This window comes from Oncorhynchus mykiss, chromosome 9, assembly GCF_057628025.1.
Source record: "Oncorhynchus mykiss isolate SJ-2025 chromosome 9, ASM5762802v1, whole genome shotgun sequence".
Classification (NCBI taxonomy): Eukaryota; Metazoa; Chordata; class Actinopteri; order Salmoniformes; family Salmonidae; genus Oncorhynchus; species Oncorhynchus mykiss.
The window spans coordinates 60,913,026-60,925,877 of NC_143030.1; the positions used below are offsets into that span (position 1 = coordinate 60,913,026).

The window sequence follows — 12,852 nt, forward strand, 5'->3', positions numbered from 1 at the left end:
CTTTTCTAGTCTACACTGTCGGAACTGTTAGATAACCCTGAGATTTATGTTGCTTCCCCTGCACCTCCTCTTCCACAGCAGTAACCAAGGTTGTGTTATTCCCCACCGTAGTTTATCAGTTGAAATATAGCTGCCAAACACGCCAGAGACTGCTGCTCAGTGCTTAACAATGGACTCACCCTAAATAACCCCTATTAGGTCAGTGACCTGCTGTGGAGGCCTGTCATCACTGGCTTCAGCTGACGTGAGAGAGACTACCCTGACTGAGACATTAGGAAAACCACATGGTGGAGTTACATTGTGGCGTTAAAGTGAGAGAGGCATGTATTGAGGTGGTACGGTAGCTGTAGAGTAGATGTTACAGTCTGATTATTCCATCTGAATGAATCAATATGTTGTTTACATAAAACCAAGTTGATATTAGATATCATTAGAATACAACTTAAATATGTGTTGAATTTGACTTGGTTACAATCACTTGATAAGCATTGAGTAGACTTAAACTTCTTAAGGCTAGGTGGGACACTAGCGCCCCATCTCGACAACATCCGGTGAAATTGCAGAGCACGAAATTCAAAATACAAAAAAATTGTTAAAATTAAACATTCATGAAAATACATGTGTCAGACATCATTTAAAAGATTAACTTCTTGTTAATCCAGCCGCTTTGTCAGATTTCAAAAAGGCTTTACGGCGAAAGCATACCATCTGAGGACAGCGCCCTGCACATAAAATCTTTAAAAACATTTTCCTAACAAGCAGAGGCGTCACAAAAGACAGAAATAGCAATAAAATAAATCACTTACCTTTGAAGATCTTCCTCTGTTTGGAACCCCAAGGGTCCCACCTACACAAAAATGGTAGTTTTGTTCGATAAAGTCCTTCTTTATATCCCCAAAAAGTCATTCCATTCGTTCAACATGCAGACAAAGCAATCCCAAAAGTTACCAATAAACTTCGTCCAAACAAGTCAAACAACGTTTCTAATCAATCCTCAGGTACCCTAATATGTAAAGAAATGATACAATTTAAGACGGAGAATAGTATGTCCAATACCGGAAATAAATAATGAAGTGCGCACCCTCATCCACGCGTGCCAAAAGATTACAGTCCAAATGATAGCCACCTTGAAAAACTACAAATTCTAGCTCATTTAAATAAAAAAAAACAAGCCTGAAACCCTTTCTAAAGACTGTTTACATCTAGTGGAAGCCAAAGGAACTGCAATCTGGGAGGATTTCCTTTGAATATCCCATAGACAAGTGTCTGAATAGGTGGTGACCTCAAAAAAAAGAATTCCGGATGGATTCTCCTCGGGTTTTTGCCAGCCATATCAGTTCTGTTATACTCACAGACATTATTTTAACAGTTTTAGAAACTTCGGAATGTGTGCTATCCAATACTACCAATTATTTGCATATCCTAGCTTCTGGGCCTAAGCAACAGGCAGTTTACTTTGGGCACGTCAGTTATCCGAACTTCCGAATACCGCCCCCTAGGACTAAGAAGTTTTTAAGAAGACAAGGTACCCCATTCTCTACAGACATGGTGCCCTCTGTTTACTGTTGACCTTCACAGTCAAACTGTGATTAGCCTATTCTACAGCCTCTCAGTCTCACTGGAGTCTGGGGCAGAAGAATGTGTGTCTGCGTGTCAGGGAGATGACAGGTATTGATGCCTATTGAAGAAAGCAAGAGCCGGCGGGTGAGCTAGCTCATTTTCATGTTTCTTTTCGTTCCCCCCTGGAGTTGGAGTAATGCCTTTGACACCAGCGGATGATATCATCCACAGACAATAATGATGCATGAGGTCAGCATTCATGTCAATCTGAATGTCTTTTTCTTCTCTCTCTTTGACTCTTCACTCTCATTCTCCAATCCCACATTGGCCTCTGGGATGAATGAGTTGATTTATTCTTCTGAATCTCTCTCTCTCTCTCTCTCTCTCTCTCTCTCTCTCTCTCTCTCTCTCTCTCTCTCTCTCTCTCTCTCTCTCTCTCTCTCTCTCTCTCTCTCTCTCTCTCTCTCTCTCTCTCTCTCTCTCTCTCTCTCTTTTCTCTCTCTCTCTCTCTCTCTCTCTCTCTCTCTCTCTCTCTCTCTCTCTCTCTCTCTCTCTCTCTCTCTCTCTCTCTCTCTCTCTCTTTCTCTTTCTCTTTCTCTTTCTCTTTCTCTCTCTCTCTCTCTCTCTCTCTCCCTCTCTCTCTCTCTCTCTCTCTTTCTCTTTCTCTCTCTCTCTCTCTCTCTCTCTCTCTCTCTCTCTCTCTCTCTCTCTCTCTCTCTCTCTCTCTCTCTCTTCTCTCTCTCTCTCTCTCTCTCTCTCTCTCTCTCTCTCTCTCTCTCTCTCTCTCTCTCTCTCTGTGTGTCTCACTCTCTGTCTCTCACTCTCTGCCTCTCACTCTCTCTTTCTCTCAATCTCTCTGTCTCTCTCTCTCTCATTACAGTTTTTCTCAATTGCTAAAACACTAAAACCCATTGGCTGAACAAAGTTCTCAGTTGCCTGGACTCATTTAGCTAATTATGCAGTCTGTTGTCAATACCTTAAACCATTTCACATGATAAAACAGATCTCACTTAGACTTTTCAGCAAAACTCTAAACACATTCTCATTCTCAAAACACATTCTGCACTCTAATGCACATGTCATCCATACTGGTAAACACAAGTGGCAACAATCAAATACAAATACAGAACATATGTCATTGATTGAACACAACCACTCAAAATGTATTTAACCTGTTTCAGATGATGCGACACAACCAATATAAACCAGTTCAGAGAGCAAACAGTTTGTTGAAGGTGGGAAGGAGAAAGTCTGAGAATGGATACTGTTGTACAGTGCATTGTAGGCTGTATACTGTACAATGGATTAATTGTATGGCCCCATTTATTAACAGTACTGACTGCTCAATAGATTTTGACTGGTTGCAGGTTCATATCAACAAAGAACAAGAATTACAGTATCACAGAGACAAAGGACAAGTTTGTGAGATCTGAACTGTAAAAATAGGGGTACAAGGAGGAGGAAGAACAAAAAACAAAATTGCAAAGAGCAAAGCAGAGTAGTAATTCCTGATCAGTTTTGAGCTACTATGATAGAACATGTATTCGTTCATCAAAAGACAATGACGGAAAAATATGAATGTTTTTTTAGATTAAAAATGTACTTCTCCCTGAGAATTGTATGTTTTGAACAATGTGTTTTCTATTTTTCGGTGTATTGTTTACTGACTGCTTGAGAGTGAATATAATTTTGAGAGCAGTGTTTGATTTTGAACACAGGTAAAACTGTTTTGAGGCGAATGTTTCATTTTGCAAGAGGAGTCAGAGGTTATGTAAATAGTGCTTGAAGATGAGGTTTTGCGTTTAATGTTTTCAGGAAATGAAGCAAGGTTTCAGAAATCGTGTTTTAGCAATTGAGAAAAACTCTAAATGGAGTTATTCAAGGTGAAGGTCAGATTTCTTCAGACAAGCAGCTTGACAGACAGATGCATCTCCTTTGCTTTGTGACAACACAACCCCAGCCAAACACTATTGATGAAGTCATCATCTTCATGGTGGGAGAGAGCAGTGGAGGCTTGCAGACTGTTTGATTCACGCTGAATAATCAAGCTAATCGATATTCTATCAGCAGGCCACATCATCAATCACTGTTATTATCTGTGTTTCTCTCCTGGTGTCCCTGTCACTAAGCTTGGCTTGGCCCAGCACCGAGCCACACCCCTTTGCCTTGTCCCCCTCATCCTCAGCACCAAGCCACACCGCCTTGTCTTGTCCCCCTCATCCTCAGCACCAAGCCACACCGCCTTGCCTTGTCCCCCTCATCCTCAGCACCAAGCCACACCGCCTTGCCTTGTCCCCCTCATCCTCAGCACCAAGCCACACCGCCTTGCCTTGTCCCCCTCATCCTCAGCCCCAAGCCACACTTCCTTGCCTTGTCCCCCTCATCCTCAGCACCAAGCCACACCCCCTTGCCTTGTCATTCTCAGCCCAGAGACACACCGTCTTGCCTTGTCCTCCTCATCCTCAGCCCAGAGACACACCACCTTGCCTTGTCCTCCTCATCCTCAGGCCCGAGCCACACCGCCTTGCCTTGTCCTCCTCATCCTCAGGCCCGGGCCACACCGCCTTGCCTTGTCCTCCTCATCCTCAGCACCGAGCCACACCACCTTGCCTTGTCCTCCTCATCCTCAGCACTGAGCCACACCGCCTTGCCTTGTCCTCCTCATCCTCAGCCCAGAGACACACCACCTTGCCTTGTCCTCCTCATCCTCAGGCTCGGGCCACACTGCCTTGCCTTGTCCTCCTCATCCTCAGAACCGAGCCACACCGCCTTGCCTTGGTTTTGGTTTATGTGTGTTAAAAAGTTATTATCATTTACTCCTCTCTGGCTCTGTAAAGTCCCTCCAAGTGTTCTTCTTCCCAAAGAGAGAGAATTTTGGTGGGAAGAGAAGTTTCTGACCAAGGGGAAATGCAAAGCAGTGATATCACGTCCTGGATTCAAATGAGAAATCAGGCCTGTTTATAAAAACAGACATTCATATTTTGTAGACGTGATCACTGACAGTAGAACTGAGTTAGTGAGTTAGTGAGTGAGTGAGTGAGTGAGTGAGTGAGTGAGTGAGTGAGTGAGTGAGTGAGTGAGTGAGTGAGTGAGTGAGTGAGTGTGCATACAGTACCAGTCAAAAGTTTGGCCACACACAAGTTTTTTCTTAATTTTTACTATTTTCAACCCAATTGAGATGGTTTGAGATGAGTTGGGCCGCAGAGTGAAGGAAGGGCAGCCAACAAGTGCTCAGCATATGTGGGAACTCCTTCAAGGCTGTTGGAATAGCATTCCAAACCCTTGAATGAGTAGGTGTGTCCAAACTTTTGACTGGTACTGTATGTCTATGTGTTTGATGTGTTGAATTGTTGCCTTGTGGATTTCCACTCATATGAGTGTTTTGGTAGCTGGGTCTAGACACAGGTAACTGTGATAATAAAAGTGTCTGGAACTCTATTGGAGGGATTTGACACCATCTTCCATGAGAAATTCCATTTTGTTGATGGTGGTGGAAAAAGCTGTCTCAGCCACCGCTCCAGAATCTCTCATTGGTGTTACAATTGGGTTGAGATCTGGTGACTGAGACACACACCCTTTATACCCCATTCTCATTTGAGACCCCTTTTGAGATATGTATTTCTTCTTGCCATGGTAGCCAAAATAACGAGCAACTGGTCATTTTTATACATAACCCTAAGCATTCTGGGATGTTTTAATTGCTTAATTAACTCAGCGCTGGGTTTCAAAGTATTTTGTATCTCAAGTTTTTATCTCAAGTATTTACTGAAGTTTACCTGTACATGGTCATAACTGTCCATTTTCCTCTGCAGATATTGATGAGTGCAGTATAAACCGCGGTAGCTGTAAATACGGCTGTGTCAACACTCAGGGCAGCTATGAGTGTACTTGTCCAACTGGATACAAGCTGCACTGGAACAGGAAGGACTGCATTGGTATGTAACAACACCACCACCCGGTGGTCAGGACATAGAAACACACATTAAGGCGTGGTTCCAAAGTCATGGAAAGGATGTTGTAATTGATGAGTAGTGTATGATTGTGGTGTTGTTTTTATGTTCATCCAGAGCTGGTGAAATGTCTGCCTGGCCTAGCTCCCAAGACCACTCTGACCTGCAGTAAAACCGGCAAGAAAGAGAGCTGCTCCCTCACCTGCACCTCCAAGGCTCACTATCTGGCAGGTAGAGGCATCCATATACAATATCAGCGTTAATACACATTGTTACAGTTTCTATCTCAAATATTGTGTGCTATTGATTTAAATGACTTCTGACTGAAGCTGTAACGATATGTTGAATCATTTACAGAATCTGACAGCAGCTATACAGTGAGCTGTGGCATCCCCATCCTACGAGGCAAATCCCCAGCCAGGCTGAACACAAGCAGCAGTCCGAGCTGCATAGGTACAGTGTCCTACAGAGGCATTCTTAGGACTTAGGCAGAAGGTTGCAGATGTAGCTAGGGTTAGGGTTAGGGTTAGGGTTGCAGCTGGATCTAGGGTTAGGGTTAGGGGTTGTGGTCAGTATCAATGGGTTTGTATATTGTTCCTGTCTGTGCCACTGCATATATGCAACTGTTGTGGACGGAATGGTTCTATTGTAGTGTGGTCCTCCTCTACACCCATCCACCTGCACTGTTCTGTTTGCCTGTAGAAACAGGGGCCCCTCCAGTGAAGCAGACCGCCTCTTTCAAGATCAAAGATGCCAAGTGCCACCTGCACCCCAAGCTGACAGGCAGGGCTGAGGACAGGGGCCGTGCGCTGGGGCCAGGTGAGGGGCCACATCTGGCCTACATTCCAGACCTTGGTAATGATGGCCTTACAAAAAAACTGACAATTCAACTACAGTGCATTCTTTTTTTCTGTATGTCTCATATTCAGTGTGTGCATATTCAACAGCAAATGTGTAGGTAAGTGGGTCTCTGTGTATTTGCTACATAGTAACCCTCACTGTGATTATGTGCAATGAAGCCAGTAATCTGTCTAACATATGCTGCTAACAGACCAACGCTACCTCCCCACCCCTAACCCATGAAAGACCCAGCATTGATGTTGACACCCAGTAACTTACAATGTTGTTTTACAATAATGTGTCTCTAGGAAGTGGACAGCCCTGCAATAACTGCCTGGTTACGTTTGTCAACCTCAAATGTGACTCCTCCAAGAAGGGCAAAGGGCGTCGTGTCCGTAACCCCACCAACAAAGAAGTGACACGCATCACCCTGGAGCTCGAGGCGGAGGTCAAGCCAGGAGACACCACAGGTCAATCAGTACTGAGATTTACAAGATGTCTGCTTTGATATACCTCCCTGACACTGTGATTGACTGATTGATTCATTTTTCATTGCTTAATTAATTAATGTACTGTCCCTTCTCCCTCATAGGAAGCTGTAACCTGAGTTGCCTGCGCCAGCGCATGGAGAAGCAAGTGAAGACATACATCAAGGCCCTGAAGAAGTCGATCAACCAGGAGCGTTTCCTGATCCGCGTGGCTGGGCTGGAGTACGAGGTGGCCCAGAAGCTGCCCCAGGTCGCTTCAGGCCACGAGAACTGTGGTCCAGGACGGGAGAAGGACAGCGGACGCTGTGGTAAGAAAGACCAGTTTGGCCATCTTTCTCTGTCACCAGTTACCATGCAGACCATGATTCTGTACGAAAATGTTATTATATCACAGATGGCATAAACAGTCAAGACACTGTCGTGACACAAACCATAAACTGACATAGGTTCTCAGGACTATTTATGACTTGTGTGTACTTATGTATTCCTATAGTCTCATGTACTGAATACAAAAACATCTTCAGAGCTGTGGTGTGCTAGTTAGTTTGGAGCAAGGAGTGTTTGGTGTCAGTGTGTGTACTGTACTCTCACCAGACCCCTCCTGGCTATTCTCTCAGTCAGATGTTTGCCAGGATCGTACTACCAAGGGGAACAGGAGCGCTGCATCCAGTGCCCACCTGGCACCTTTCAGGAGAGGGAGGGGCAGCTGGCCTGTGACCTGTGCCCTGGCAGTGATGGGCATGGACCTGCCGGGGCACGCAACATCTCCTCCTGTGCAGGTACATACACACCCCTGATGGCAGACTGCACTAATTATCCATTCATATGTCTGCATGTGCCAACATTGTAAAGTAACCTATAGTGAAGTGCAGCACAGGGTACTGTACATCTCTATTTGACTGAAAGTGTCTTGTTACTATTGTCTACATCAAGGTCAGTGCCCTACTGGCTACTTCTCCAGTGATGGGTTTCAGCCATGCCAGCCATGCCCGTTTGGCTCCTACCAGCCTGACCTGGGACGGACCCTATGCTTTCCCTGCGGAGGGGGGCTGAGCACCAAACGGGAGGGGTCCAGCTCCTTCCATGACTGTGAGGTCAAAGGTCAGTTACGTCATATTATCCTGTGCCATCAATATTATTTCACCTCAGATTTGGTTTGTAAGTGTGCGTATGTGTGTGTCCCTCTCCTCTCTGCAGTTCAGTGCTCCCCTGGCCACTACTACAACACTACGGTGCACCGCTGTATTCGTTGCCCTCTGGGCAGCTACCAGACAGAGTTCAGACAGAACTACTGCATCACCTGTCCTGGTAACACCACTACAGACTTTGATGGGGCCACCAGTGTCTCTCAGTGCAAGAGTACGTTCCTGATTGTATAAACATGCTATTTGCATACAGAATGCATTTTCTGACAGAATCACTTTTTATTTTGGACTTTCAAAAATGTAGCCTTGAGCCTTAATTTGCATACCTTTTCTATGAATATTAAATTAAAAATCCAGGTTGCATAAACTACCCTAAAGGGAATTGGTCCACACGTAACAAATTTAATTATTTATTTTATCTACCTAGCCAAATAGAAATAGAAATAACGTGTGTGTGTGTGTGTGTGTGTGTGTGTGTGTGTGTGTGTGTGTGTGTGTGTGTGTGTGTGTGTGTGTGTGTGTGTGTGTGTGTGTGTGTGTGTGTGTGTGTGTGTGTGTGTGTGTGTGTGTGTGTGTGTGTGTGTGTGTGTGTGCGCTCGCGCACGCATACATTAGACCGAGAATGCAGAGGAGAGATGGGAGAGTTCACAGGTTACATTGAGTCGCCCAACTACCCCGGAAACTACCCAGCTAATGTGGAATGTATCTGGATCATCAACCCACCCAACAAGCGCAAGATCCTCATGGTGGTGCCTGAGATCTTCCTGCCCTCAGAGGATGAGTGTGGAGACGTACTGGTTATGAGGAAGAACTGTAAGCACCTCTCGTATAACCCAGAGCATGTGTTTAATACCATTCCATTCACTACATTCCAGGAGGAGCCGTCCTCCCATCACCAGCCTCCTCTCAACCCAGTGGGGTGTTCCACAACCACGATATTAATCCACTCTATAGAGATTGGATCTAGGTTTCAATAAACACTGAAAATTCTCAAACAACAAATGCTGTAATATACATAGTTCAATTGTAAGGTTTTAGTTTTTAAGGCGTCTACTTGAGAAGCTTTCAAGTTGAGGAAATTATCATAAGAGCAGATTGAGATTGAGTGCCTGCATACCCAATGTGCAAAGTATTTTGTCAATCTTCTCTGTATCTCGTCTGTTCTTCCAGGGTCGGCCACATCCATCACCACCTATGAGACGTGTCAGACGTACGAGCGACCTATAGCCTTCACCGCCCGCTCCCGCAGACTCTGGATCAACTTCAAGTCCAATGAGGCTAACAGTGCCCGAGGCTTCCAGATCCCCTATGTCACCTATGACGGTAAACTCTCACCCACCACAGAAACCCACTGAGGAAACAGAGGGGGCAAGTCTTCAGATTCTGAGGTGTTTACTGTATCATGTGTTTTTGTGGATTCACAGAGGATTATGAACAGCTTGTAGAGGACATTGTCAGAGATGGAAGACTCTACGCCTCTGAAAACCATCAAGAAATCCTAAAGGTTGGTGTCTGCTGCTAAGATACATACTACTGCATCCCTCAGTGGGTCATGTTCATGTTCAAGTCAGGTATTGTCTGAATAAATACTTTTGTATACTTGAATACTTCTCAGTAAAGTGTGCTGTGTTGTTCTCTTCTTCCTATCAGGATAAAAAGCTGATTAAAACTCTCTTCGATGTGCTGGCCCACCCAAACAACTACTTCAAGTACACCACTCGGGAGTTCAGCGAGATGCTGCCGCACTCCTTCTTGCGCCTCATAAGCAGCAAAGTCTCCGCCTTCTTGCGACCATATAAGTAGTCTCCACATCAAACCCCGCCCCTGAAGGACCAGATCCCGCCCCCCTCTAACAGGCCAAACAACGAACTCTCACAGGACTTCTAACAAGTTGACAAAAATAACTATTTTTTTCTTCTATTTTTTCATACTGTAGGCTTTGACGACACACTTCACTATGCAGTCTCATACTCAATCTGTTTTGCAGTATTTAGTTGTATGCCATTTTAATTTCTCCAAAACCATGCAGTATCTGAAGCCAACCAACTTGAGTCAAAGTACAGTACAGGCTTTCTTGCCCATCTCTTCTTTCTGAATATTTATCACGACTCCAATATGTTTGTGTCATTGTATTTTTTGGTTTGTTGCTGTTGTCATTCTTGTTTCTATTATCACATAGCATAGATGGCCTTGTCTGTCATTTTCACAGCAATCCATAATTAGAAGGATATGTGTGCATTTCAGATGACGCATGTTGTCTGTTTGTTGACAAAATGGACAACGGTAGAGGCATTTATGTCAAACAGGAAGAAGGATGTAAGGGCAATATGTTTGTCACATTTGTTTTGAGCTGGAACAGGGTTATCGTAAACGTGCTTTAATAAATGGTCTTTCACTTGAATTCCAGCTTTAACCACGACAGGATGAGTCTGTTTTGATAAATGAATAACCTTTTGTATATCTATAGCCTCCATAAGCAGTCCTCAAGGAGAAGGACCTGTCAGTTTCCTGTCATAGTAACATTCCACAACATTCAAAGCCTTACTATATCTGAGCTCTTAGAGCAACTTCTTGTTAAGGTATTACTGTTAAAACAGTTGTTCTATGTTTTCTTTCTTCTGTCCAGATTGTATAACTGTCTGTTGCCTACCTACAGATATTTTCTGTTAGTCTATATCCAAGTTAACTTATACAAAGTGTATAAATTGTAGTTTATTTTTAAAAAAATCCAGAAGGTGATGGACATTTTGGAAAAGAAATAGAAAACTAGATTTGTGAGAATCACAGATGAAAGTCAGAATAATGTATCTATGGTCCATGACTGGTGAGGAGAGAGACAGAATAATGTCTCTATGGTCCATGACTGGTGAGGAGAGAGACAGATACATGTCTCTATGGTCCCTGACTGGTGAGGGAGAGACAGATAATTGTCTCTATGGTCCATGACTGGTGAGGGAGAGACAGATAAATGTCTCTATGGTCCCTGACTGGTGAGGGAGAGACAGATAAATGTCTCTATGGTTCGTGACTGGTGAGGGAGAGACAGATAAATGTCTCTATGGTCCATGACTGGTGAGGGAGAGACAGATAAATGTATCTATGGTCCATGACTAGTGAGTGAAACATAGATACATCTTAATTAAAGGGCAAGGTTCTGTGATACAGAAAACTTCTTTATTGGACACAACTGTGAAAGAGAGACAGAGAAATGTCTATGAGGGACATATGTTTGCTGCTTCTCTTAAAAAGGTCACTTTAATTCTTCAATTTCAAGTCGTCTTTCTGTGCTCGCATCACACTAATAGTCCATTGCATTAATATAAAAGAATGTTGTGTTCAGAGAGATGCATCATAAGTATAAATACAATTCTACCGCCAGTCCTCATGTAAGTTGAAAGTCATATCACATTTGCCTCTTCATCCATGGATTACCAACTGATTGTAATGTTATTCTTTCAATCTTGTAAATAATGGGAAAAAAATTGACACGTTTTAAATCCTTTTTAATCTAAATAAACTTGAGCAGGATCCCCAAACTATTTTCTTTCCATGTCCTCTTCACCCTCTCCCTAATCCAAAGACCCCCCCCCCCACCCCACCAGCCCCCTTTTCCCCAAACACCCACGTCAGATTCTGTCCCAATAAGACCAGCTCTTCCAAAGACTGTCCGCACGGCAAAAGCCTAGTTATTATCTCGTGCACTAGATCTAGAGCCTGTCATCCTACCTTTGTTGTAAAAGTGCAATGAATGAAGTCTCCATTGTGCTACTCCTCTCTTTGTGTCCAAAGAAATACTAAAAAACTATGTTAATATTTGTCAAAACATAACAAAGGTTTGTCTTTTCTTGGACTCATTTAAAAAAAATTGTGACTGGCGTTAGGGTTTTGAATGAAGTTACCTTATATTCAGCATCCCACTACAATAATGCTGAAAAATGAATATAGTTGATCAATGCAATACTATTACAATGGAATTATTGCAATGTAAAAACAAATGACAATGATAACAAGTAATCCTAATACACTCAAACCTTTGTTAAAGAAGAATCAACGTGTTAGCTACGGCTCTTAAATATAATGGATTTCCCTTGGAAACTCTGTTTTCATTTGATTTTTGATTTTTTTTTGTAAATAAAAGAGAAAATAAACCGTGTAAATGGTAAAAGCTATTGCACAATACCTTTAGATAGTTGTAAGCACAGGTGCTTCTGGATAAGAGAAAAGGATTTTGACCACATTGCTAAATTGCAAGACAAGCGTGGCCTAGCCATGCAGACGTCATAGTCAGAAGGAACTGTTTAATACACATCACAGAACATCTGCCATATCTGTGTTCTTTTGAATGTTTGTTTTAAAGTTGCCATTAGTATTTGTACCACCCTGTTTTTTTAATTCCAACATTTCGATGTCAATAGCAAACAGTCCATAGCGCTCACTGTTTCCACCTGTCTCAACTCATCCTTTCCCTCTCTTCATCCCTCTGTCCCTGCAGCCTGAACAAATCAGATGGTTGAGTTTTTTTTATTATTCTTTTTTTTTTTTTTTACATGAGTTTGCTATGATGTATCTTAGAGTTGATAATGATATTTGCACTTGAAAATTGTTATTGCTCATGTAAAAATGTCTGGATTTTGTATTGTCTTTTTAAATGAATGGAATTGCTGTTCTTACATTTCTTGTAGCTCTCGTTTGTTCTCTAAATGCTCGCCTACTGTGTTCGACCCATGAAGATGAAGATGCACACGTGCATGTACCTTTATCAACTGTACAACAAAATAAATATTAAAAAGTATGTACAGAGATGAAATGAAACAAGATTACGAGCTTGTTTCTGTCAAAAACACTTCAAAATAAACATACTGTAATTGA

At 42.9% G+C, this 12,852-nt stretch overlaps 1 protein-coding gene across 7 annotated transcripts in view; it reads left to right on the top strand.

The window, feature by feature from the left end:
* Nucleotides 1-12,852, top strand: part of LOC110532416 (signal peptide, CUB and EGF-like domain-containing protein 3) — a 118,399-nt gene extending 105,547 nt beyond the window's left edge. For 2 of the 7 annotated variants that reach the window (XM_090184801.1, XM_036988365.2), the window contains 13 exons: nucleotides 5,373-5,495; nucleotides 5,628-5,741; nucleotides 5,868-5,963; nucleotides 6,219-6,329; nucleotides 6,659-6,820; nucleotides 6,943-7,146; nucleotides 7,456-7,617; nucleotides 7,772-7,939; nucleotides 8,036-8,197; nucleotides 8,599-8,796; nucleotides 9,154-9,306; nucleotides 9,408-9,487; nucleotides 9,634-12,852. In XM_090184801.1, coding sequence (XP_090040927.1) covers nucleotides 5,373-5,495; nucleotides 5,628-5,741; nucleotides 5,868-5,963; nucleotides 6,219-6,329; nucleotides 6,659-6,820; nucleotides 6,943-7,146; nucleotides 7,456-7,617; nucleotides 7,772-7,939; nucleotides 8,036-8,197; nucleotides 8,599-8,796; nucleotides 9,154-9,306; nucleotides 9,408-9,487; nucleotides 9,634-9,786 — 1,886 coding nt within the window. In that variant the 3' untranslated portion in view covers nucleotides 9,787-12,852. Of the gene's footprint in view, nucleotides 1-5,372; nucleotides 5,496-5,627; nucleotides 5,742-5,867; nucleotides 5,964-6,212; nucleotides 6,366-6,658; nucleotides 6,821-6,942; nucleotides 7,147-7,455; nucleotides 7,618-7,771; nucleotides 7,940-8,035; nucleotides 8,198-8,598; nucleotides 8,797-9,153; nucleotides 9,307-9,407; nucleotides 9,488-9,633 lie in introns of all 7 variants that reach the window. The other 5 variants (XM_036988361.2, XM_036988366.2, XM_036988364.2 and 2 more) reach the window with 3 other exon arrangements.